The 21,335-nt window shown below is 52.9% G+C and overlaps 8 protein-coding genes across 8 annotated transcripts; 3 read left to right on the top strand and 5 right to left on the bottom strand.

The window, feature by feature from the left end:
- Positions 1–1,526: 1,526 nt before the first annotated feature.
- M431DRAFT_95431 (hypothetical protein) lies at positions 1,527–3,739 on the top strand (the record flags this gene model as incomplete). Its single annotated transcript, XM_024924703.1, has 2 exons — positions 1,527–1,618; positions 1,672–3,739. The coding sequence occupies 2 exons, from the start codon at positions 1,527–1,529 to the stop codon at positions 3,737–3,739; spliced, it is 2,160 nt and encodes a 719-aa protein (XP_024770295.1).
- A 1,436-nt stretch (positions 3,740–5,175) lies between these two features.
- Positions 5,176–7,422, top strand: M431DRAFT_512213 (hypothetical protein). The gene is made up of 5 exons (XM_024919801.1): positions 5,176–5,764; positions 5,831–5,858; positions 5,941–6,549; positions 6,625–7,260; positions 7,321–7,422. The coding sequence occupies exons 1-5, from the start codon at positions 5,481–5,483 to the stop codon at positions 7,372–7,374; spliced, it is 1,611 nt and encodes a 536-aa protein (XP_024770294.1). The 5' UTR covers positions 5,176–5,480; the 3' UTR covers positions 7,375–7,422.
- Positions 7,318–7,704, bottom strand: M431DRAFT_258085 (hypothetical protein). The gene has a single exon (XM_024913843.1). It carries the CDS (start codon positions 7,593–7,595, stop codon positions 7,371–7,373), a length of 225 nt encoding a protein of 74 aa, XP_024770293.1. The 5' UTR covers positions 7,596–7,704; the 3' UTR covers positions 7,318–7,370.
- Positions 7,338–9,431, bottom strand: M431DRAFT_151933 (hypothetical protein). The gene is made up of 3 exons (XM_024912848.1): positions 9,269–9,431; positions 8,906–9,145; positions 7,338–8,842 (listed from the first exon to the last, which is right to left on the bottom strand). The coding sequence occupies exons 1-3, from the start codon at positions 9,389–9,391 to the stop codon at positions 7,814–7,816; spliced, it is 1,392 nt and encodes a 463-aa protein (XP_024770292.1). The 5' UTR covers positions 9,392–9,431; the 3' UTR covers positions 7,338–7,813.
- A 761-nt stretch (positions 9,432–10,192) lies between these two features.
- On the bottom strand, positions 10,193–11,420 carry M431DRAFT_9284 (hypothetical protein; the record flags this gene model as incomplete). The annotated part of the gene is made up of 3 exons (XM_024924409.1): positions 10,193–10,388; positions 10,459–11,077; positions 11,150–11,420. The coding sequence occupies 3 exons, from the start codon at positions 11,418–11,420 to the stop codon at positions 10,193–10,195; spliced, it is 1,086 nt and encodes a 361-aa protein (XP_024770291.1).
- A 1,392-nt stretch (positions 11,421–12,812) lies between these two features.
- On the bottom strand, positions 12,813–16,171 carry M431DRAFT_95181 (hypothetical protein; the record flags this gene model as incomplete). The annotated part of the gene is made up of 2 exons (XM_024924673.1): positions 12,813–15,751; positions 15,814–16,171. 2 exons carry the CDS (start codon positions 16,169–16,171, stop codon positions 12,813–12,815), a joined length of 3,297 nt encoding a protein of 1,098 aa, XP_024770290.1.
- Positions 16,172–16,989: 818 nt separating this feature from the next.
- On the bottom strand, positions 16,990–18,778 carry M431DRAFT_512209 (hypothetical protein). Its single transcript, XM_024919800.1, has 4 exons — positions 17,918–18,778; positions 17,747–17,852; positions 17,662–17,689; positions 16,990–17,590 (listed from the first exon to the last, which is right to left on the bottom strand). Exons 1-4 carry the CDS (start codon positions 18,509–18,511, stop codon positions 17,182–17,184), a joined length of 1,137 nt encoding a protein of 378 aa, XP_024770289.1. The 5' UTR covers positions 18,512–18,778; the 3' UTR covers positions 16,990–17,181.
- Positions 18,779–19,205: 427 nt separating this feature from the next.
- M431DRAFT_9281 (hypothetical protein) lies at positions 19,206–21,179 on the top strand (the record flags this gene model as incomplete). Its single annotated transcript, XM_024924406.1, has 3 exons — positions 19,206–19,386; positions 19,583–20,962; positions 21,052–21,179. The coding sequence occupies 3 exons, from the start codon at positions 19,206–19,208 to the stop codon at positions 21,177–21,179; spliced, it is 1,689 nt and encodes a 562-aa protein (XP_024770288.1).
- Positions 21,180–21,335: the final 156 nt, after the last annotated feature.

The raw sequence follows: 21,335 nt of genomic DNA, 5'->3' as shown, positions 1-21,335 counted from the left end.
AAGTGGCTCTGCTTAGGGCTATTCGTTTAGTGACGGACAGTATTGGTGTTGTCCGTCCGTCGCAGAGCGGTTAGTGAGACTCGGTGATTAAAGCTCACAGCACATGTCCATAATCGAATAGCTGGACAACAATTGACATACTCTTAAATGGAGACTTTATGATATATATGCAACCGCTGTGCGGATTTACATTGTACATTAATCCTCATATGAGTATAGGTAGAGAAAGCGGTAAGATAAATTTCATTATACTGCTCTGCTTTGCTCTAGGGTATCACGTACGGCAATGCGTCTATGGATAGCAGTGAGATAGCATCTACATGTACTCGGTAGATTCGCGCTGCCGATTTATGTACATGTAAGTACTCATCGAGGAGACCCTCGCCATGTCGGTGTAAATTCGTGCCGTTGTCGTATCATTGATCCCTGCCGAGGGAGCCGAGTAAGAATGTCCTGGGAGTAATACTGCATGCATTCAGCTTGGCACTTACAATTGCAGCATCAAATTACATGTAGGCAAAGACACCACTAAGCAAGCAAGCAAAAACGTGGGAGCCAAATTCAATTGCATCCACCTCGCCATGGCGTTATGCTCAGCCCAATCTTGAGACAACCGCTCGCCCTGCTTGAACGCTGCCAAACGCCGCTTTCAGCAAAAGCATCCATTCGCAAATAACTCTTACCCCGTATTCCGTGCTAGCAAAAAAGAAGAACAAACCCCGTCATACTCCAAAATCGTGGGGGGATTCCGGGTCTCCTTCTTGTGGGCAGCGCTCTGATTGGCCTGCATGTCATTGGTACCCTTGGCTTTCACATGTCAGCAAGCCATTCTCGACGCCTCCAACCGTCGTCACGAGGACGTACAGCGTTGCCCCCAAGGCCGAGAATCCTACCGAAAATCGGATTTTGGGCATGACATGTGCCTGTCACAAGCCTGCTCCTGCTCCAATCCCGCTTCTCTCGTAATCGGAACTCTCCCATGTTTCCTTTTGTAATCTCCATTATCCCTGGACACGCTCTTACATCAATACTACACACTACACCATTGCCTGCTGTCAAGAACTTGGGTATCGCCACCTCCGACCGACACACGGACGTTTTCGAAAGCGTCGGCCTCTAGTCGTTGGATTCAGCTCTGGATTGGCTGGATGTTTGGGTTCTTTTTCGGATTCCCTTTCTTTTCCTAATTCTCTTTTCACGAACCCGACCGACCGCCGTATCCGATGAAAGCCGCCCATCTGCAAGACGAGACGACATCCAGCGAAGCGAATCAGCGTGCTCCCTTGACGAATACCTTCAAAGCCTCGACAAACAATTGAAGACTCGAGTGTCGAATGAAATGATCCGCCATTGCACGCACGATCCAATACTACTCATAATAGGCCCGTCGCATCGAGCCTAGACGCACATAACCCATGTATTATTACACTTGACGTTACACACCCGCATATAGATCAAAATACCCTCGCGGTCTCTGTTTATTGCGCTCTTGATTTTGCTTGCTTTCTTTTCTTTCAACCTGCATCATGATAGACCACGTCCTTGGACGGCCATCGTCCAAGTCAAGGCGTCTACAAGTCCTGGCCGTATTGTCGTTTTGGACGTTTTACCTCTACAAGTACGTCTCTTGCCCTTATTGATAGATATGACCATCTCTGACTGGAACAACAGAGGCCACAAACATGGCCCATCGTTTGCACAAAAGATATCCAAATTCTTCTCTCGACGCTTGACAGCATGGCAGACAGTCATCATCACCATGCTCTACCTTTACGCCGCCCGCAACTTCAGTGCACTCGTCGGCCTGGCTAGTCCAGAGCCCATGGCTAACATGTATGATCCCACCTACTATCGGGCGACTTGGATCTTGACTGCGTTGGACGCCGGATTCTGGACTGCCATGAAGATTCGATCCAAGTGGTTGCGTGACCTTGCTAGCATCGTCTTTTCTTTATACTATGTCGTCGCCGCCGAAAAGGCAGACGAAAAGGTCCGCAAGGTTCGTGGAATGATTACGGTTGAGCACCTGCGAGTTGCCTGGAACAAGGGAACAACTCCTTACTTGGGCTTCTTGCAACGTCTTGTGCGACCACGATTCACACGATGGCCGCCGAGACAAGTCCGTATCCCGCGACCTACCAACAGTGATTACAAAGAAGCCGTTTCTGCCTGGCTTTACTACGACGGCCCGCTTGCCGATCTGGAGCACCACAACAAGCTCGTCTTGGACGTACCTGGCGGCGGGTTCGTAGCCATGGATCCTCGATGCAATGACGACAAGCTGTTTGCCTGGGCTTCAAAGACTGGGCTGCCCATTCTCAGCATCGACTACAAAAAGGCACCCGAATATCCGTACCCTTTCGCTCTGAACGAGTGCTTCGACGTCTATGTAACACTCGTCAAGTCCCGGGGTAGATGCATCGGCATGTCCGGCAAAGAGATTCCCAAAATCGTCATTACCGGAGACAGCGCAGGCGGAAACCTAGCTGTTGCAACGACACTAATGGTGCTCGAGACTGGAATCAGCCACTTCCGGCGCTCTTCAGGCGTTGGCAAGCTGCCGCCTCCGGACGGCCTCGTCTGCTTCTATCCTACGCTGGACATGAATATTGGAAACTGGATGTCGGATGAGCAAATGTCGCTTATTCGAGACAGGAGGATGAGGAAGACGAATAAATCCATCATGAAGAGGAAGAGCATGCAATACAACGACCTCGTGGGAACACCGCATCACTCTGATGATGAGGACGGGACACCTCCGCTGAAACAACCTACCGATTCCCCTGCTAACATGAATGGTGGATCGCGACCTGAGTATTGTCATGCTGGCCCCAAATCACTCAGTACTTCTCAGAGCCCCGATGAGAAAAAGGAGGGAGCGGTCTCTCATCGCGCAGAGCCCATGAAGACTCGCTTGGCGACGTCATCTATGATATCCTACTTCAACGACCGGGTCCTCACCCCCGAGATGATGCGAGCCATGATCATCCTATACATCGGCGCGCACAACCGCCCCGACTTTACGCAGGATTATTTCCTAAGCCCAGTCCTCGCTCCTGAAGAGCTGCTCGAGAACTTCCCCAAGACTTATTTCATGACTGGAGAGCGAGATCCCCTGGTCGACGACACCGTCGTCTTCGCAGGGCGTCTGCGGCGGGCAAAGGAGGCGGCAGCGCGACGACAACTCTCCCGGTCGTCCGTTGTAGATGAGAACTGGGCGTTTGACGATAAGGAGGTCACAGAGGTGCTTCTCATCCCCGGAACTTCCCACGGCTTCATGCAGTTCCCAGGCGTCTACCCGCCCGCATGGAAGCACTTTGACCGCAGCGCAGCCTGGTTCGACCAGCTCTTCCTCGACGCCGAGACGCAACGCGCAGAACAAGCCAGACGAGCAGCTCCCCCCAAGACACACACGACAAACGGCGACTTTCGACGCCAATCCGTTGCCGAGTCCAGCGGCGACGAGGACCGGCCCCTGGAAATCAGCATGACCAAGCTGTCTCGCGGACGGACCTTGACGCAGCAGAACGGGGACACAAATGGCCACACAAACGGCGACACGACAACAGAGTCGAGCTCGCCGACTATCAACGGGGAGAAGAACGGGAACGGCAGGAAGCCCAAGAAGGGGCTTCGGGGAAACAAGAGCCTGGTCAAGCTGACGAGCTCGGATGACTTGCTGGGACGCAGGATGCACGGGCTTGCGAGTGGGTTGACGAGCACGGGCGATAATGAATAAGAAGTAGCATGATTGGGAGCTGAAACAGGAGAGAAAGGGATGGTTCTTTTGTTTATTGTTTATTGGACTTTTTGTGAATTATAGAGCGCGCAAGCCCATCGACGTTTGTACATGTACCAATCATATTCTGTTTACATGTAATTTTACGTGGTTTATATGACAGACTACGAGTCATAGTGGCTTTAACAGAAGCCAACATCTGAAAAAAAAGCACCTGTTGCCAGCAAACGGCCAAGAATCGCAGCCCGTTCATTTCATCTATAGCCTGCTGAACGTGAATAAGAATAAGAAAAGGAGCTTCTGGAATGCAATGTCAGATGCCTTGTGGTGTGCTTCGTAACCCGTGTTTCCCCTTTCGGATGACGAGGCTATGCTGTTAAACACCACTACTGAAATTACCAGGCTCTTATTCGCGCTCCCCGGATATGCCTCATGCGGTGTTTTTTACAGCTCGCCGGGCATCAATAAAGGAGAAAAAAGTAAGGAGACACGATCCGCGGCCTACGAGTAATACAGCATGGGCATTAAGTACAGCCAAGTATCTGCACTTTTCAATGGGCTCCGTTTGTCTAAATCGGCAAAATCCCCGACTCGTACACCGAAAACAAGGCGAAGCAACAGAAACATGCCACGTAAACCCGCCCTAGATAAAGGAGAAGTACGAATAACGAAAGAAAAAAAGTTCTCGCAGTGTATCTTATTTGTCGAGGTTCTCGATCTGCATCTTTCTGTCTGAACGGCGCCCAGCGCCACGGTGGAGGCCGCCACAAAAGCTTTTTGCAAGGCCGGGTCGCTGGCACATGTAATGGGATCGGCCGCTGCCAAGCTGTGACGAAAGCGACATCATCTATTTGTTTGGCAACTGGGGACTTTTAGCCGTCAGATCCGATGAAGCGCTAGTGGAGAACACTTGCTTGGAAGCATCGGCATAAGAGCAAGCAAGCAGTTCTAGGAGGTGTTCACTAGCACTAGCTTGCAGGATAGAGGGGGAGGGGCAGCCATAAGCAAGGATTGGGAAGAAGAACGACTGGAAGATGACATCGAAGACTGAAAGAGGGGCAGGGCAGAAAACAGGAGCTGGGCTGTGAAATCCCATCGCCCCGTGTGTGTTAAGTTACACGTAGTTACGAGACTGAAAGAGAAGGAAAACTCGCGTTGATTAACGTAGTTGGACACTGAGAAGGGAGAGAGGCTTGTCCTAGATGAAGTCAAGCGTCTAACATTACAAGATGTGACAAAGCTCCAGCAACCCCCGCCAACTTTGCTGCCATTGGGAGCTTTCCCGGAGCTTCAGCTCGCTCTCGAATAGCTTCCCGTGGCTTGAGGGGCCTCCATGGCCCGGAGATGGCGGCCGGCCATTGGTGATCCGTCCTGCATCGACTAGTTGGTTAAGGGAAAAGGACGTTTTGCAACAGACGCAGGAGATAGGTCAGGAGACGAGACGAGCCCCCCCCCCCCGTGGATGCTTGCTTTTGTTCCAAGTACAGGTACCCTCTGGGAACCCCTCATCATGACATGCCGGGCAGATGTATGGCGTAGTTGACGGGCCTCGTGTTGCTCTGGGAACATAGAAATAGTACCCGCTCGCAGCCCAATCGCCCGGATCGTCGTCATCTTGCGAGCTGCCCTTATATATTTCCCTCTCCCATTCATTTTTCAATTTTTGAATTGCTTCTTCGTCTTTTTCTATTCTCATCCTCACCACTCTGATATTCCAATCCAATCAATCAATTCGTCCATCATGGTCCACCTCAGCGCCATCAGCCGATCCGGCTCGGTCACGCCCTCCAGCCAAGAAGCCGCCGGCGCCCCCTCGCTCTCCGTGGAAGGAAAGCCTCTGCACAAGAGCCTCTCGCAGGTCAAGCTGTCTAGCTATGCCGACGAGTTCACCACCAGCGTCTACGGCTCGCAATTCGCCGGCCAGGACCTGCCCAAGCACTGCATACCCAGCGGCGCCATGCCCAAGGACGTTGCGTACCACATGATCAAGGACCATCTCAGCTTGGACAACAACCCCAAGCTCAAGTAAGCTGTCTTATACGAGAATTGAGACGAGAAGAATGATATCTAATTGATGGCTTTGATTGACAGCTTGGCTTCCTTTGTTACGACTTACATGGTGCGTTTCTATTCAAACTCTCCAACCATTGCACCTCATATGCATAGCTTGACCCAGGTCTAACATTTGATCCCCAATCCAGGAAGAAGAAGCCGAAAAGCTCATGACCGAGGCCTTCTCCAAAAACTTCATCGACTACGAGGAATACCCCCAGTCCGCCGACATCCAGAGCCGCTGCGTCAACATGATCGGCGAGCTCTTCCACGCCCCCGCCGGCGGCGACAGCCTCGGCACCTCGTGCATCGGCTCCTCCGAGGCCATCATGCTCGGCGTCCTGGCCATGAAGCGCCGCTGGAAGCTGCGCCGCCAGGCCGAGGGCAAGCCCACCGACCGGCCCAACATCATCATGTCGTCCGCCGTCCAGGTCTGCTGGGAAAAGGCCGCGAGGTACTTTGAGGTCGAGGAGAAGTACGTGTTCTGCACGGCGGACCGGTACACGATTGATCCCCAGGAGGCCGTGGACTTGGTTGACGAGAACACGATTGGTATTGCTTGTATCTTGGGAACTACTTACACAGGACACTACGAGGATGTCAAGGGAATCAATGACCTGCTGGTTGAGAAGAATCTGGATGTGCCGATTCACGTAGATGCTGCCAGTGGCGGCTTTGTTGCGCCGTTTGTTCTGCCGGACCTGGAGTGGGATTTCAGACTGCCCAAGGTTGTGTCCATCAACGTCTCTGGCCACAAGGTATGCATCTTCTGCTCTTCGTTTCCCCTGCCCCCCTTCTCTCTCTTCTCATTCTAATCAACAAAACCACACCAGTATGGCCTCGTCTACCCCGGTGTTGGCTGGGTCGTCTGGCGCTCGCACGAGTACCTCCCCCAGGACCTCATCTTCAACATCAACTACCTCGGCGCCGAGCAGTCCTCCTTCACCCTCAACTTCTCCAAGGGCGCCTCCCAGGTCATCGGCCAGTACTACCAGTTCATCCGCCTCGGCAAGAAGGGCTACGAGTCCATCATGAGCAACCTCACCCGCACCGCCGACTACCTGACCGAGGTCCTCGAGCGCGACGGCTTCGTCATCATGTCCGAGCGCGCCGGCCAAGGCCTGCCCCTCGTGGCATTCCGCTTCAAGACCCCCGACGAAGGCGGCAAGGAGCGTCATTACGACGAGTTCGCCCTCGCTCATCATCTACGATCTAGGGGCTGGGTGGTTCCCGCGTACACCATGGCGCCGCACACGGAGCAGATGAAGATGCTGCGCGTGGTGGTGCGCGAGGACTTTTCCAAGAGCCGCTGCGACTTGCTGATCCACGATATTAAGCTGTGCCTGGGCATGCTGGAGAACTCGGATGCCGAGACGATCAAGCGACAGGAGGCGTTCATCAGGGACCACATTGCGTCGCATGGCAAGAACAAGCATCAGAGCAGGCACCACGCCTCGAAGCACTACTCGGTAAGTACGAATAAAGGATATAATAGCTGTTTGAAAACTAACAGAGGTGTGTGTGTAAAGGGCGAGGGACACTCTTTGCAGGGGAAGACGGGGAAGACGCACGCCATCTGCTAATCTGGGAGGGAGAGACGTGCTTGGGATATATAAGAAAGGAAAAAAAGAACAAAAAATGATGGAATAGGGGGGGAACAGTAAATACCACAACCTACTTCTGATGAAAAGAATGATCTTAGCCGTAGTCTATTTAACATCTTATGGGTGATGTTGCCGGGCCACTCTAGTCTTTGACCATGAGAGGTTGGAACGACGATATCCGTACTTTTTATATAGGACATACTCTTTTACTTTTTCTTCTTCTTCTCTCCGAACATTGATATGTAAATGTAACCATCGTGATGCTTTTCATATCTAACACTCAACACCTTTTATACATTTTTTGAAAACTCCCAACCAAACCAAGACCATACTGAAACCCGCCAGAACATTATACATATAAAAACCAAAAAAACCAGGGCTCATAAAACAAAGGGAGTTTCAACAACATTTCTCCCCACTACGACCGCGTAGCAACAATAGCCTCCTCCAAGATATCCAACCCATGGTTAATCTCCTCCTCCGTCATCACCAAGCTCGGCAAGAACCGCAACGTGTTCGTCCCCGCCGTAATCACCAACAACCCCCTCTCCCTCGCAGCAGTCACAATCTTCGTAGGATCCTCCGTCAGCTGCAGTCCCAGAATGAGTCCCTGGCCGCGGTGCTCCGTGATGAGCTCCGGGAACTTGGCCTGCAGCTTGGCGAAGCGGTCCGTGAAGATGCCGGACTTTGCCACCACGCTCTCCTGGAGCTCGGGCGACGAGAGCTTGGACACGACGTAGTGCGCCAGACGGCAGGCGAGCGGGTTGCCGCCAAAGGTGGTGCCGTGGTCGCCGAGCTTGATCTTTTCGGCGACGGCCTCGGTGACGAGGACCGCGGCGATGGGGAATCCGTTGCCGAGGGCCTTGGCCGTGGTCAGGATGTCTGGGTGAGCCTCCTTGGGAAGGCTGCCGTGAGCCCACAGCTTGCCAGTGCGGCCAAGACCAGACTGGATCTCATCGTAGATTAAGATAGCGCCAACTTCACGGCATCGCTTGGCGAGCGCCACCATAAACTCCTCGCTGCCGGCGTAGATGCCTCCCTCGCCCTGGATAGGCTCGACAATGACACCGCACGTCTTTTCGTTGACCAGGTCGTTGATGCCAGCGACGTCGTTGTACGTACCCTGCTTGAAACCAGGCACCATGGGCGCAAAGGGCTTCTGGTACTTGGGGTTGTGCGTCGCGGAGAGGGCGCCCATGGTGCGGCCGTGGAAGCCATGTTGGAACGACACAACGTCAACCTTTTCGCCGGACGGATCGACAATCTTGCCCACTTTCCTGGCGAACTTGATGGCAGCCTCGTTGGCCTCGGTGCCCGAGTTGCAGATGAAGACCTTTGATGCCTCGTGCATGCATCCCGCCTCGAGAGTCTTTTCGACGAGCAGCTTCGACAGCGCGCCGGTCCAGGGATTGTAGTACAGGTTCGAAGCATGGATCAGTGACTTGGCCTAGTTTTCACCCATCGTTAGCTCTTGTATCCCAGTATTCGACACATGGAGTATCCTCTGTACCTGCTGAGCAATGATGTCCGCAAACTCAGGATCGCTATGACCCAAACTCGTCACGGCAATTCCCGCCGTAAAATCAAGATACTTGCGATTCTCAACATCCCACAACCACGAACCCTCGCCCTGAACAAAGACAGGCGGCGGTCGCGCATATGTCGCGACCATGTACGGCGCGAATTCGTTGACGAGCGCCGCGCTGGGAGAATCTGGAGCGGGATCGGGGTTCGGCAGAGCTGCATCTCGCTGCAATCACTTTGTCAGCCAAATGTGAAATACCAAAGTAATAGCCAATCAATTGAAACGTTTCTTGCAAAAGCAATACATTTAATTGATCCCTTGGCCACAAGAAAAGATCACCAAACTCACCTTGATGCTCTGCTTCACTCTCGCAGACAAGCTCGCAACCGCCCTCGTCGTCGAAAACATCATGCGCCCGCCAGCGCCAGACCCCCTCGCCAAACCAGCCAGCGAAACCCTCAATGCCGCCATATTTTCCCAGACCCAGAAAAATAAAATAAAATACAGTTCGCAAAGTTGTACAAACCGCAATTCGCACCTCTTGTACGAAATGCAGGAATTGGGGAAACTTGGAATGACGCTGAAAGTTGCACTGCTTTTAAAGCTGGACTGGTGGTGGGGAGCGATATATAATTTCCTACACGCCCTTGCGTTTGTTTTATCGATAAAGCTCCGCTATCGCTGGGCTTGGGCGAAATGTGCTCTGTGACGACACAAATTTTTTTTTTGCTTGGCTTGGATGCATGCAATTGAGTCATTCCATTTGTCTAAGCTGTTGGGTCGTCAATCGACGGAGCCATCGTATCTCCTATCTTGATCTCGGGCCAAGCCTGGGCGTGAGTCTTTTGTTCTGCAGAGGACCGCTATTTGCTCCATATATCGGGATTATAGTCTACTCCATACAAAGTCTCTTACTCCATACCAAGTGATATAGTCATCATCATCATTTACAGTCCAGTAACGGCATCACGAGTGAACAAGCAAAAAAAAGGATAAAACATATTTTTATGGGATTATCAATAGTAGAACCCAAAAAAATAAATACAGTCTCTACAAATACCGCCCAAACAAAACGCAACGAAGTCTTAGTATGCAACCAGAACGCCGCCTTGCCAAAAACTGACAAGGGGATTAGGAAAAAGAAAATCAAGTACCAAGAACCCCAAGCATTGTGCATTGTATAACCCTTGTTCGCAGCCATCGCGTCGTGTCCCACCTATCCCATCCCATTCCACCCCTGGGGCCGTGAAAATGAGTTCTTTTTGTTATCGCTCAGACAGCGCTATAGCCTCCGCGACTGCCAGCGCCCTGGACGGTGTTGAGCACCCGGCGCGTCCAGTCCTTGAGGAGGTAGGGGATGTCGCGCAGGGTGTCGCCGTGGGGGAGGAGATCCCAGCCTCGTGCGCCGTAACGGTTGTAGTTGAGCCAAGAGCCAAAGATCAAGTATGCCGCAATGCCAAGGAAGACGCTGCAGAGAGGGAGAGGAACCGTTAGTCAAAATCGTCAGATCCGCATGGAGCAGTTTGCGTTGCACTTACATAATAACAAACCAAGTAAAGAAGCCCCAGCTTGCGCTTGAGTCGCTGGGTTCTTTGTCCTCATCCTTGCCGCCATCACGCTTCTCGCATGCATGCTTGGTGTACCAAGTCAGCCGCAACACGTCGGCATCCTTCTCCTTAGCATAGTCCTCCCAGATGAGAGCAGCGTTCTCGTTCTTCAGCTGGTGCTCGATGGCCGAGTCCTGCTTCCCATCATCGTCCTTGTCCTTGTCGCCATCCTCTCCGCTCTTATCATCATCCTTCTCCTTTTTGTCTCCTTTGTCATCCTCTGCTCGTCGTCTTGTCGAAGGAGCCTTCTCGTACTCATCCTCAGAAGCCCACTCGCCTTCAGTGCCAGTCTTTTCCGGGTCACACAGGAACTCGATGACGGCCTTTTGGGTCCTTCGCTCGGAGACGGGCCCGGTGAGAGGGTGTTTACCGCCCTTGAGGACCAGTCGAAGGCCCTCTTTCTGAGAGTCCGAGTTTGAGTCGCTGTTCTTGAGCCTTGTCGCCTCGTATTCGAATTGCGATCCGCCAGCGTTTTCAAGCCCACCCGCAATAGCAACGACTTTTGTGACGGAGTCTTGGTCGTCCTTGAGGAACCGGGTAATGGCACAGACTGCGAGCTTTGGTTAGGACATTCCGAAAGCGAAGATGATCAAGTAACAAAGAAAGGTAAGATGGCCCTCACCTCTTGTTCCGTTGGGACACTCCTCCTTTGACTTTGCCTTTCCGCTCTTCTTCAGGGGCTGGCAAATATCCACCGTATACGTAGTGTTGGAGTGAGCTCCCGTGCTAGATTCGAATCGCGACGTCACCACCGAGTGCGGTCCTCCAAGCGGCGACAGATCAAAGTTGTGCCCGTCCACCAGGATCTTGTTGCAGCTCAGCATCGTCGCTGCGTGCACCGGCGCCGCCAGAAGCAGCGACAGCAGCAGCGCTGACGACCGAGGAGGCTGCATCGTGACGAAAAGGGCCAAAAGTATCGTGAGGAGAAGGAGCAAAAATTAAAGGCGGCGAGTCGGAGGGGAGAGAGACAACAGGGGAGGCGATGGGGTCAAAGAGGCAGATACAGATAATGCTCAACAGAGACACTCCCCCGCAAAAAGAAAACAGGTAAAGACGGAACCGACAGCGATGCTCAAGTTCCGGCAGAGGCGGTGATCAGGCACAGGCTGCAAAAAGAATGGCTGCTTGAAAGGATGCACAGGATGTGCTTCAGCCTGGAATCACGTCAAGCTTTCGCGCAAAGCAAATGGGGCTAAGCTGGACTGGACGCTTGGATATGCTTGACGTGACGCTCCGTCATTGCTTTGGGGACCTCCCCGAACAGGCCGGGGGCACGTGACAACCGCCGTTTCGGGGCTGGACGATGATTTTCGGTTCTTTATAAGCGGTGTGCAGCAGATTTCGGCGGGAAAAAGGGGGTTACAATCGCGGGCATTGATAGTCCGTAGAGTGGGATAATACAGGGGATAGAGGATATAGTACCCGAGCTATTGATATTCTTCCAAGTTATTTAGGTATGAGTTGTGAGCACAGAGTGTTTTGGGCAATGGAATCAAGACATCACCTTAGCATGAAATAGCAGCACTACTAGATAGGTACCTGTTCTAACGTAATAGCAGATGCACGTTCTGTATGTAGGTACAAAGCTATCCGACCATTCTACTGCGCACTACTGCACCAACAAGAGGTACACAATGCATCGCTGCATTAGGTGTAGTACCTGGACTGAGGTACCCAACCATAGATTGATTCCATCTCAGCAAACCAAAGCACACTACCATGTCAACACTTCGTCACCATAAGGTACACAGAAAATAGTCAAACTCTTCATTTATTGCAATACGCAAAGTTTCTGCTGCTCTGAAAACTGGTAATATACAAGCATGTCAACTCCATTACCTCCACCAATCCTAGTGAACCACCCCCCTTCCAACGCCAGTTGCCGAGCGGCTTCGTTAGATTCATACTCGTATGAGCCAGTCCAAAAGCCGACATATAATGCCCCGTTCTCCTCGAAGCACAAAAAGAAGCAAAAATAATAATAATAAAAGAAGAAAAACAAAACTTCAAAGCAAGCTCATTGTGGTTAACCTGCCACCACAGAAAGCATCATTCCATAGGGTATTAAAACATTGTTGCCCAAACGCGGTAAAATCCTGACGTTGCCGAAATTTGTAACCAGCCTTCCTGAACTCCGTGTGTGAAAAAGACATGTATGTCAACAGCCGTCATTTCCTTTCTTTGGCATCGCCCATGTTCCAAGACGCTCATTCCCAGGTGTTTCTTGGACTGGAGCTGGCGTGCTTCTTCCCTTCTTTTTCGTTTGCCCACATCTCTTCTCGTATTTACATTCCTTGATGCCCCATCATACCGCCCATGCCCTGCATTGCTGCCTGCTGCTGCTGCTGTTGCTGCTGCATCATAATCTGTTGTTGCTGTTGCGCCTGGGCTCTCCGCTGAACCAAGTCTCTCACTGATTGTTGGGCTTGCGCATAGGATTGCTGCTTGATTTTGTCCACCGTATCCTGTGGTATGTTTTCAGGACCGCCGAATTTAGCTGCCGCCACTCCCATCAGGCGATTGTAGACAAGGCGGGCATGGGCCTGCATTTGCACTTGTAAGGTAGCGTTGCCATGTGCTTGCTGAGGTCCTTGCCCTTGATGCTGTGCTTGCGCCTGTGCCTGCGCCTGCGCCTGAGCTTGTGCTTGAGCCTGAGCGTGTGCTTGCTGGGCTTGAGCCTGAGCGTGTGCCTGGGCTTGAGCTTGAGCCTGGGCTTGAGCTTGTTGGGCCTGCGCGTGAGCCTGTGCCTGGGCTTGGGCTTGGGCTTGGGCCTGTGCCTGCTGCTGCTGCTGCTGCTGCTGTTGCTGCTGCTGCATTTGCATGGCGACTATGGCTTGCATGTTGTTGGCATTGACATTGACATTACCATTCATCATCTGCCCATTCATCTGGCCTCGCATCATGTTTCCTAGCTGTCCATTCATCTGGCCCATTCGCGCCATATGCTGAATTTGAGCCTGCATTTGTGGTGTCATCTGGCGTATCTGAGCACCTTGCATGTTCTGCAGCTGTTGAGCGTATTGTTGAGCCCACTGTTGCTGTGCCTGCTGCTGCTGTTGCTGCTGCTGTTGCTGCTGCTGTTGCTGCTGTGGGTTCATCTGCTGTTGCTGTTGCTGTTGTTGCTGTTGCTGTTGCTGTTGCTGTGCCGCCTGCTGCTGCTGCAGCATCATTTGCCGTTGCATCATTTGCATCATTTGCTGTTGCTGTTGAGGAGTCATGCCTGCGCCTTGTGAAGCAATGTTAACACCATTAAAGGTACCATTCTGCAGAGCGGCGGCCACCATCTGCTGTTGCTGTTGCTGCTGCTGCTGCAACATGGCTCGTTGTTGGGCTTGCTGCATCTGGGCCATAACTTGAGGGTTGGCCTGGTTCATAACTTGGCCGTTCATCATCATCTGCTGGCCCATCTGAGAGTTCTGGGCCATCATAGCAGGAGGAGGACTCGCTTGGGTCATGCGGGGAGTTGCAACCATTGTCGGCCGGTTAATAGGCGTGGCATGAGATATATTTGGCGTCGAGTGGGGCATACGAGGTGTGTTGGAGGGATGACTCTGCTGACTGTTTCTGTTGGACATGGCGTGCGATACTTGCGGGTTTTGTACAACAGAAGCAGGCCGAGGGGGGCTTGCTGCCATGCTGGAGTTGGTCTGCTGCATAGGGACGCTTCCCACCATCGGCGACGACATATTCTGGGGAGTACCCTGCCTGATGACAGGCGAGGACACTGGAGCCTGAGACATTTGGGCCTGGAAACGGGCCTGGGCTGGGCCAGGTATACTGTTTGGCATCGCGTTTTGCTGAACTGCCGGGGCGCCGTTTTGCATACCGTTGGCCACCACTCCGCCCTGAGCGGAGGGGTGAGCGTGCTGCGTCTGGTTCATTTGCGCTTGGTTGTTGTTGGCCTGCGCTACGGGAGTTGACGCTGCAGCACGAGCAGCCAGTGCCTGTCGCTGTGCTTCGGCTTGACGAAGCTGACTCTCCCTGGCCGCAGCCTCGCGTCGCGCCCTCTCTTGTTCCGCTTGCCTCTGGGCAGCGAGTTCTGCTGCCTGTTGTTGCTGTTGCTGTTGCCTCTGGAGCTGCAGTTTCCGGTCATTTTCAAGTTGCTTAAGCTTCTCCTGTTCCTTCTTTTCGGCATGCTCTCTCTTAATATCTTCAATGAGCTTAAAGCGTTCGAATCGAGGCTCAAAGGTAGCTGCGCCAGTTGCACCATCTCCATCTGCACCACCAGCGCCTTGGGCGCCGGTGGAGTTTGAGGCAAGCCGATCGTCCAGCACCAACATATAGCGTTCCAGCTCCGCAGCAGCAGCCTCGTCCGCGGCCATTTCGGCAACAGTCCTTTTGCGCGTCTTTGGTTTGGGCGGGTCCTCCTTGTGGCTGGGATGTGACCATTCTTCCAGCAGGGCAATGGTCTCCTCTGCGCTCTTGGTCGGCTCGAGCATTAGAGGTGCGTTGGTTGCGAGTAATACCTGGCCTTCGAAAGCATATAAGCCATTTCTATCCAGTTCATTCTTTTCTCGCTTCTGTTTCTTCGCAGGCGGCTGCATATTTGCCGTAGTCGGTGTCGGCGGCACCAGCGTTGAGGGGGTTGATGGAGGTGCCATGACCGAACTGTCATTAGTAGCACGGGCATCGCCATTGATTTTGGATGTGGAAGCTCTGAGCACGAGATCCATTTGTATACTCTCGGCCGTCGGGTGAAGGACGACAGTATAAATCTTTGGCTTCGCGGCAACTTTGCTTGATGTGTCCACAGGTACATTCGGGGTAGGCTCTTTATCAGCGTCCTTTTCATCGACATCTGCCTCTTTTGAAGCTTCTTCCTTTGGTTTCCCAGCCACTTCACCGGCGTTCTGCTCTTCCTTGGGGTATGGCACGTGGGGTGAAGGCGTAAGACACTGGTTGTAGTTGTGGATAGACGACGGTACAACAGCGCTGGAGGCGGATGAAGGTCGTTTGACGCCCTTGGCCTGGGCCACAGATTTGTGGTCGTGAATCTGTACAATGAGGCATCCCTCATAGAATGGCACGTTGCCTTCGATAAAGTAGGAGAGAAGATCGTGGGGAATCGTGCGGTTCTTCACATGGTCGAGAAACATCCTCATCGGCGACTTATACTGGAACATGCCGTCCTGACCATCGAAGCGGAAATGTGTGGGGTGCATATGGACGACCAGCGAGGGGGGTCGCCCCAAATGCTTCTTTAATACGTACGCATCGGTGACAACTGTAGATGGATGCCCTGTTAGAGTCACGCCAATATGGTGCCAACATGGGTCATGATATTACCATATGGTGGGGGTTCATAGCCATGAACCGCCATATCTGCTGCAAACGAAGCCGATCGCATTCCCGCGCTGTTTCTTGAATTGCGCCCGGCCGCCTGGTTGAGGGTATCGCGACGGATCCGGGCCATGGGCCGAACCGTTGAGGCCGTGATGGCCCGATCGCTGGCGGAATTAGGCGGCTGCTTCGCGCTGGGCGGCTTGTTGTTCGCCATGGACGGCGACGGCGACGAGGCTGACGAGGCAGCCCCGCTGGTCTGGATTCCTGGCGGCACCGGTCGCTTAATCTTGGTTGAGCCGTTCTGCTGCACCGCCGTGGTGGTGGCGGTTGCCGTGGCAGTGGTGACGTTGGTAGGTGCCATCGTGACGCCGGATGCACGACGGCGCGCGTGTTGCAGGACCTGAGACCCCGGCTTCTACCGCGCTTGCTGGGCGTGTCTCGCGGCGTCGATCGCAAGCATCTACTTGCGCCGCAATTGCAGTTCGGGATGACGAGACGTGAAGCTGGAGTCGCGGCGCGAGATTAGTGGGTTGTGGAGACGATTGCTCAGCGTGGATCCGGTGACCACGGCCGAACAGAGGCGCAAGAGGTCGAGATTAGCAGTGATCCATCAGTCGGTGATGGTTGAGCCGCTGGCGACGTCTAGCAGAAACGAGAGTATAGGGAGTAGTTGGATTCCGCCGGCGACTTGGCGATTGCGCATAAGGGACCATCTGAGGTGAAGTTGAGCAGACGTTGAACTGACTGACAAAGCCCGAGGCTCACCTATCACGTGACTCCGCCTCAACCCTTTTTAACCAACCACTCGCAAAGTATACGAGAGATGGGCGTTTTCACATGAGTACCTAGTAATACCAGTGCATGTACTAATATTCGTTTGTATTTGAATAAGGTAGCTTTGCAACGACAGCGTTTTCCTTGGAAGAAGAATCTCGGTTGAGGTTGAAATAGATCTGCGCGCCGCTATTGGCTATTGGGGCCAACTGCCTGCTGCATAAGGCACCTCCAGAATCAAAGCAACAGCAAAACAGCAAAATAGAAAAGAAAAAAAAAACATCAAGTCTCGAACTTTAAATCGGATGTATTTGAACCTTAAAACATGTGGCCTTGAGCCCTGAGCAGGTTCTATCCGTAATATGTGAGCCAAATCGGTAAAGCACGGTGTTTATAAACATGCCATGGGTAGATACAGGTACGTTACGATTGCGATATCCTCTTCATCTCCCCAACTAAGAGTAACTATAGCACTAAGTCGCACTGGTAAAAATAAGAGATCAAGTCCAAAAAATATGTATATACAAATTTACAAAATCAACGTCCTGGTATCTTCCCTTCCATTTCATTAATATCCTGATACGTACCGTCTAAGCCTCATTCCCGGCCCTGAACTCTTCGCGCCCAATCATCATTAACGCGCACGCTGTCGACAACAATGATGCCTCGTCCGCGACCGACGCGCTCGGGCTTCTGCCACCACTTCTCGACCTTGTCAGCTCTCTCGGCCTCGGATTCGCTATCAGCCAGACCGCCAGATCCGTCTTCGGCGCCCACAACAAGGACAATGTCGTGTCGAAGCCAGGTCTGGATGTTAGTGATGTAGCTACCGCTGTCGCCAGCAAGCGACTCCTGGAGGTAGATGATGTCGGGCTGCAGGTGGCGCAGGATGTGGGTGTGGCCGTTGGGGGTGGTGAAGGGAAGGATCATGGTCTCCTTGTCCACCAGAGCCAAGGCATGCGAGTACACGGCATTGAACAAGGTGTTTTCTGCCGTAGCGCCAAGACTAAACGAGAGCATAGCCATTAGCATTATCCCATAGATCAACATACACGTCGGTAAAGAAAGGGGGCTTACACTGGGCTTTTGGCCTCGGGAGTTTGAGCTTGATCATATCCAACGTTAGAGAATGACGAGCTAACCGAAGGAGGCGGGCGATTACTCGTAGCAGCATCAGCCGTGCTGTCCTTTAAGCCTGGTGCATAGATGAGGACAAAGAGCTTGATGGCAGACAGGTCATTGTGCTTGGGGATGTGGCTCAGGATGGACTATTTCAACTGGTTAGTAGCTGCGGGCGATGACGACAAGCAAAACAAAACAGGGGTTCACTCACGGCATGCTCATGAGCAATGTCATCGTCGTCGTCGGTAAAGTGAGAATCGGCAGAGATGACAATGGCGACCGTCTTGCGCTTCTTCAGGCTGGGCGCGGGTCCCTTTTCTCTCTTGAGCTCTCGTTCTTCAGGCCAGGCGCCCGTTTCGTGCTCGGGCCGGTCCTCTTCGCGGATCGAGGCCAGCGCCTTGCCGACAGCTGCGCCGGCGGCAGCGACTCCGGCGGCAACCGTCTTTCCAGCCGAGTCGAAGAAATGCTGCGGCTGCGACGTAAAGGCGCTCGCCGTTCGCGTTCCCCGTTGATTGCCCTCGGTCATCTCAGCGCCGGTCGCATAGCTGTCGCGTTGCGCATGCTCCGGCGGCGGCGCCAGTCTGCGGTTCTCGGCGCCATACGCCGGATTCTCTCCATAGTCGGCATTCTCGTAGTCCAAGTCGGGCTCTGCCTCAGCGTGGTCTTCAACAGTCTCCTTGCGCTGACTCCATACCCAAGCGGCGAGCCCGGCCGTAGCAACGGTCAGGGTGATGGCAAGAGGCACCCAATGGCTCCAGACGCCTCGCCTGCGGGAGGAGCCGTGATTGTCGTAAGGAGGCGACATTAGACGGAAGAGCGTGGCATCGCTTGCAAGTGCGGTCACGAACGGAACTGGCTACAAATGCCCAATCCGAGGGCGGTCGAGAGAGGCTGCAAAGATGCAAAACAAGATGCAAACAATGCCGCGGTTATACAAAATAATGCTCGTACTGAATAAACAAGCTTGGATCTTGTAAGTGCTGAGCTGAGTGGGGGAAGAGCTGAGCCCGGCTTAGTCGAAGGTGTGTCGCAACAAGTCGGTGGCTGGGGGTTCAGCTTGCTTCATGTCAACAATGTGGAGTTCTCTCTCCAGCAACGCGCCGCTCCCGAGGTTGCTGCGGCGGTGGAGCAATTTAAATCCCGCGCCACCGAGGCTGCGAGCGCGCACGTGAATGCCGTGCTCTGATTGGCTGATTTATTGATAGGATACCAGCCACATCTAGGAAGCTGCGCCACACATGCAAACTCTCTCTCAGCCTTGCCTTGTAGCTATGACTCTTCACTGCAAACTCGCAAGTGGGGGAGATTTTTAAAGATATTCATAACCCCGGTCAACTCTCCGTCTACAAGGCGACATCTGCATCTCACTATAACCTCACTCGACAGGCCCTTGTGAGGCATCCGTGACCGTCTCGAATATCTCGAATATCCCAGTCAACAAGCCGCCACAGCCTTTTATTCTGCGTGTCTGTCCGCCATCACAGACCCCTCCATCCAGGATGCCTCACGCCTTGTCGATGGCCTCAACCGGGCTTCAAGCCCTCATTCTGTGTGGGCCTGGCTCGTCATTCCCTACCTTTACCTCCAACCCAGATGAGAACCCAAAGGCTCTGTTACCCATTGCCAACCGCCCTATGGTGTGGTACCCTATCGACTTTTGTCTCCGTACCGGCATCACAAGTAAGCGCACCTCTGTTAATTCTCCAGCTCTAATATTTCCTGTTTGGGATTTGTCTCAGCAGTTGAGCTTCATTCTTTGTGCAACATCGATATCCATACCCAAATACTCCGTATCCCGCATATGCGGTCGTACTATTATGCTCCGACAAGGACCCCAAGTGATTCGGATCCAACGATGGCGGCTGACAACTCTTAGGCATAACTCTCATCTGTCCCCCATCAGCCTCAAAAGCATTGACAGCTGCTCTCAACACCAACCCCTATCTCACAGCTCTGCCATTGCCGCGGCCAGATGTCTTGGCTCCCGCTGATCTAGACCAAAACACGGGCACTGCTGAGATATTGCGGCTACCCGAGGTTAGAGAATTAGTAACTGGTGACTTTATCGTCTTGCCATGCGATCTCGTCTGCGAACTTGCTGGTGAGCAACTGCTCCAGGCCTGGATGGTGAAATCAGCCAGCCTTACGGATCTCCTCGGCGCCAAACAGTTGTCAAACGGCCACCAGACTCGATACAGCGGCGGTCTCGGTGTGTGGTACAACACAAAAGCCAGCGCGCCCGTCAAGGGCGAGGAGACGGATTTCATTGCTACAGCTCCTTTGCCGACTTCGCCCACCGTTCCTCCCAAAGGATCCATCTTCCCCAATGTGTCAAAACTGGTATACTCTATGCCCACAGATTCATTCAACGATCTTACAGAGGAGAGGAAGGCTATTCCCATCCGTCACGGACTAGTCAAGGCCAACCCCCGAGTTCGCATGTACACGACTCACAGAGATGCACACATCTACATCTTTCCCCGGTGGATCCTCGACTTCATCAAAAAGAATGAACGTCTGGAGAGCATTGGTGAAGATGTAGTGGGGTGGTGGGCCAAGGCGGGATGGCAATCTGGATTGGCCGAGAAGCTCTCTTTCAGTGAGGTCTGCCGCGCTGGCGACGACGACAGCGATGAAAACGAGTCTGAGCTGGAAGGCAGGTCATCACCGGCCGAGTCCGCCCCCGGCAACCAGGAAAATTCGAGGCAATCCATCTCCTCAATCAACATTGCCGTTGATGGTCAGTACAAAGGCGACAAGAATGGCTCCGCCTCAGCGGCATCAAAATTCGAACCCCCGTCTATCTTGGCCTACATTCATTCACAAAAAGACCAAGTTCCTGGTTCAATAGTTCGCCGTGTCGACACAGCACAGCTGCTGCTCGCCATTTCTCTTCAGCTAGCTAAACTTCCCTCCATCGAGGAGGATGCCGAGAACCACTCTCCATATGCTCACCCAAAGAAAGTCGCGTATCCCGAAGGCGTGAAGCCCCGCACCACCATCACCAAGCAGGACAGCTTGATTGCAGAAAATGTCACAGTTGAAGAGAAGACATCCATCAAGGAGACTGTCATTGGCGCCGGCTGCCAGATCAACGAAGGAGCCAAGTTGTCCCAGTGTCTTCTCATGGAAGGTGTCGTTATCGGAAAAGGATGCAAGCTTACAAGATGTATCCTGGGCAAACGGTGTATCGTTGGAGCGGGTTCCGTCCTCACAGACTGTGAGGTACAGGAGAACCTCATTGTTGAGCCTCGCAGTAAGTATTTCTCATTTTCTCCTTTCTCCTCTTATCTCTGACTACATTATCATTACTTCCATGTTTACTAATACGTTACTGCTATATAGCCGAGGACAAGGATAACAAGCTCATGAGCTCTGAAGGTCTGGAGGCGACCGAGGCGGAAATGGAGGAGGTCCTGCACGATATGGATGAAGAAGTCGCTGCTACGGGAGAGGATGTAGACATGGAATAGGCTATCTAAAAGTCGAATAGAAAAAAGTGAAATTACTTTGCTCGTGAAGGAGCATCTACGCATCTGATTCCCTATACATGATTAGAGCATCGCTAATGACCGGGGTGCCGTGTGTGAGGATATTACCAGCAACACAACACAAGTGATATATTCTAC

The sequence above is a fragment of the Trichoderma harzianum genome (genome assembly GCF_003025095.1).
Source record: "Trichoderma harzianum CBS 226.95 unplaced genomic scaffold M431scaffold_14, whole genome shotgun sequence".
In the NCBI taxonomy this organism is placed as follows: Eukaryota; Fungi; Ascomycota; class Sordariomycetes; order Hypocreales; family Hypocreaceae; genus Trichoderma; species Trichoderma harzianum.
This window is presented reverse-complemented; position numbering and strand designations above follow the sequence as displayed.

What these genes read in the sequence shown, in the direction of transcription:
- M431DRAFT_512209 (XM_024919800.1), bottom strand. Translation starts at nt 18,511, where the DNA reads ATGTCGCCTCCTTACGACAATCACGGCTCCTCCCGCAGGCGAGGCGTC. An exon ending in ACATTGCTCATGAGCATGCC is followed by an intron (nt 17,853 to 17,917) that starts GTGAGTGAACCC and finishes CAGTTGAAATAG; the next exon opens with TCCATCCTGAGCCACATCCC. An exon ending in CACGGCTGATGCTGCTACGA is followed by an intron (nt 17,690 to 17,746) that starts GTAATCGCCCGC and finishes GATATGATCAAG; the next exon opens with CTCAAACTCCCGAGGCCAAA.
- M431DRAFT_258085 (XM_024913843.1), bottom strand. Translation starts at nt 7,595, where the DNA reads ATGTCCTATATAAAAAGTACGGATATCGTCGTTCCAACCTCTCATGGT.
- M431DRAFT_151933 (XM_024912848.1), bottom strand. Translation starts at nt 9,391, where the DNA reads ATGGCGGCATTGAGGGTTTCGCTGGCTGGTTTGGCGAGGGGGTCTGGC. An exon ending in GAGTGAAGCAGAGCATCAAG is followed by an intron (nt 9,146 to 9,268) that starts GTGAGTTTGGTG and finishes AAGTGATTGCAG; the next exon opens with CGAGATGCAGCTCTGCCGAA. An exon ending in CGGACATCATTGCTCAGCAG is followed by an intron (nt 8,843 to 8,905) that starts GTACAGAGGATA and finishes GGTGAAAACTAG; the next exon opens with GCCAAGTCACTGATCCATGC.
- M431DRAFT_512213 (XM_024919801.1), top strand. Translation starts at nt 5,481, where the DNA reads ATGGTCCACCTCAGCGCCATCAGCCGATCCGGCTCGGTCACGCCCTCC. An exon ending in TCAACGTCTCTGGCCACAAG is followed by an intron (nt 6,550 to 6,624) that starts GTATGCATCTTC and finishes AAACCACACCAG; the next exon opens with TATGGCCTCGTCTACCCCGG. An exon ending in ACGCCTCGAAGCACTACTCG is followed by an intron (nt 7,261 to 7,320) that starts GTAAGTACGAAT and finishes GTGTGTGTAAAG; the next exon opens with GGCGAGGGACACTCTTTGCA.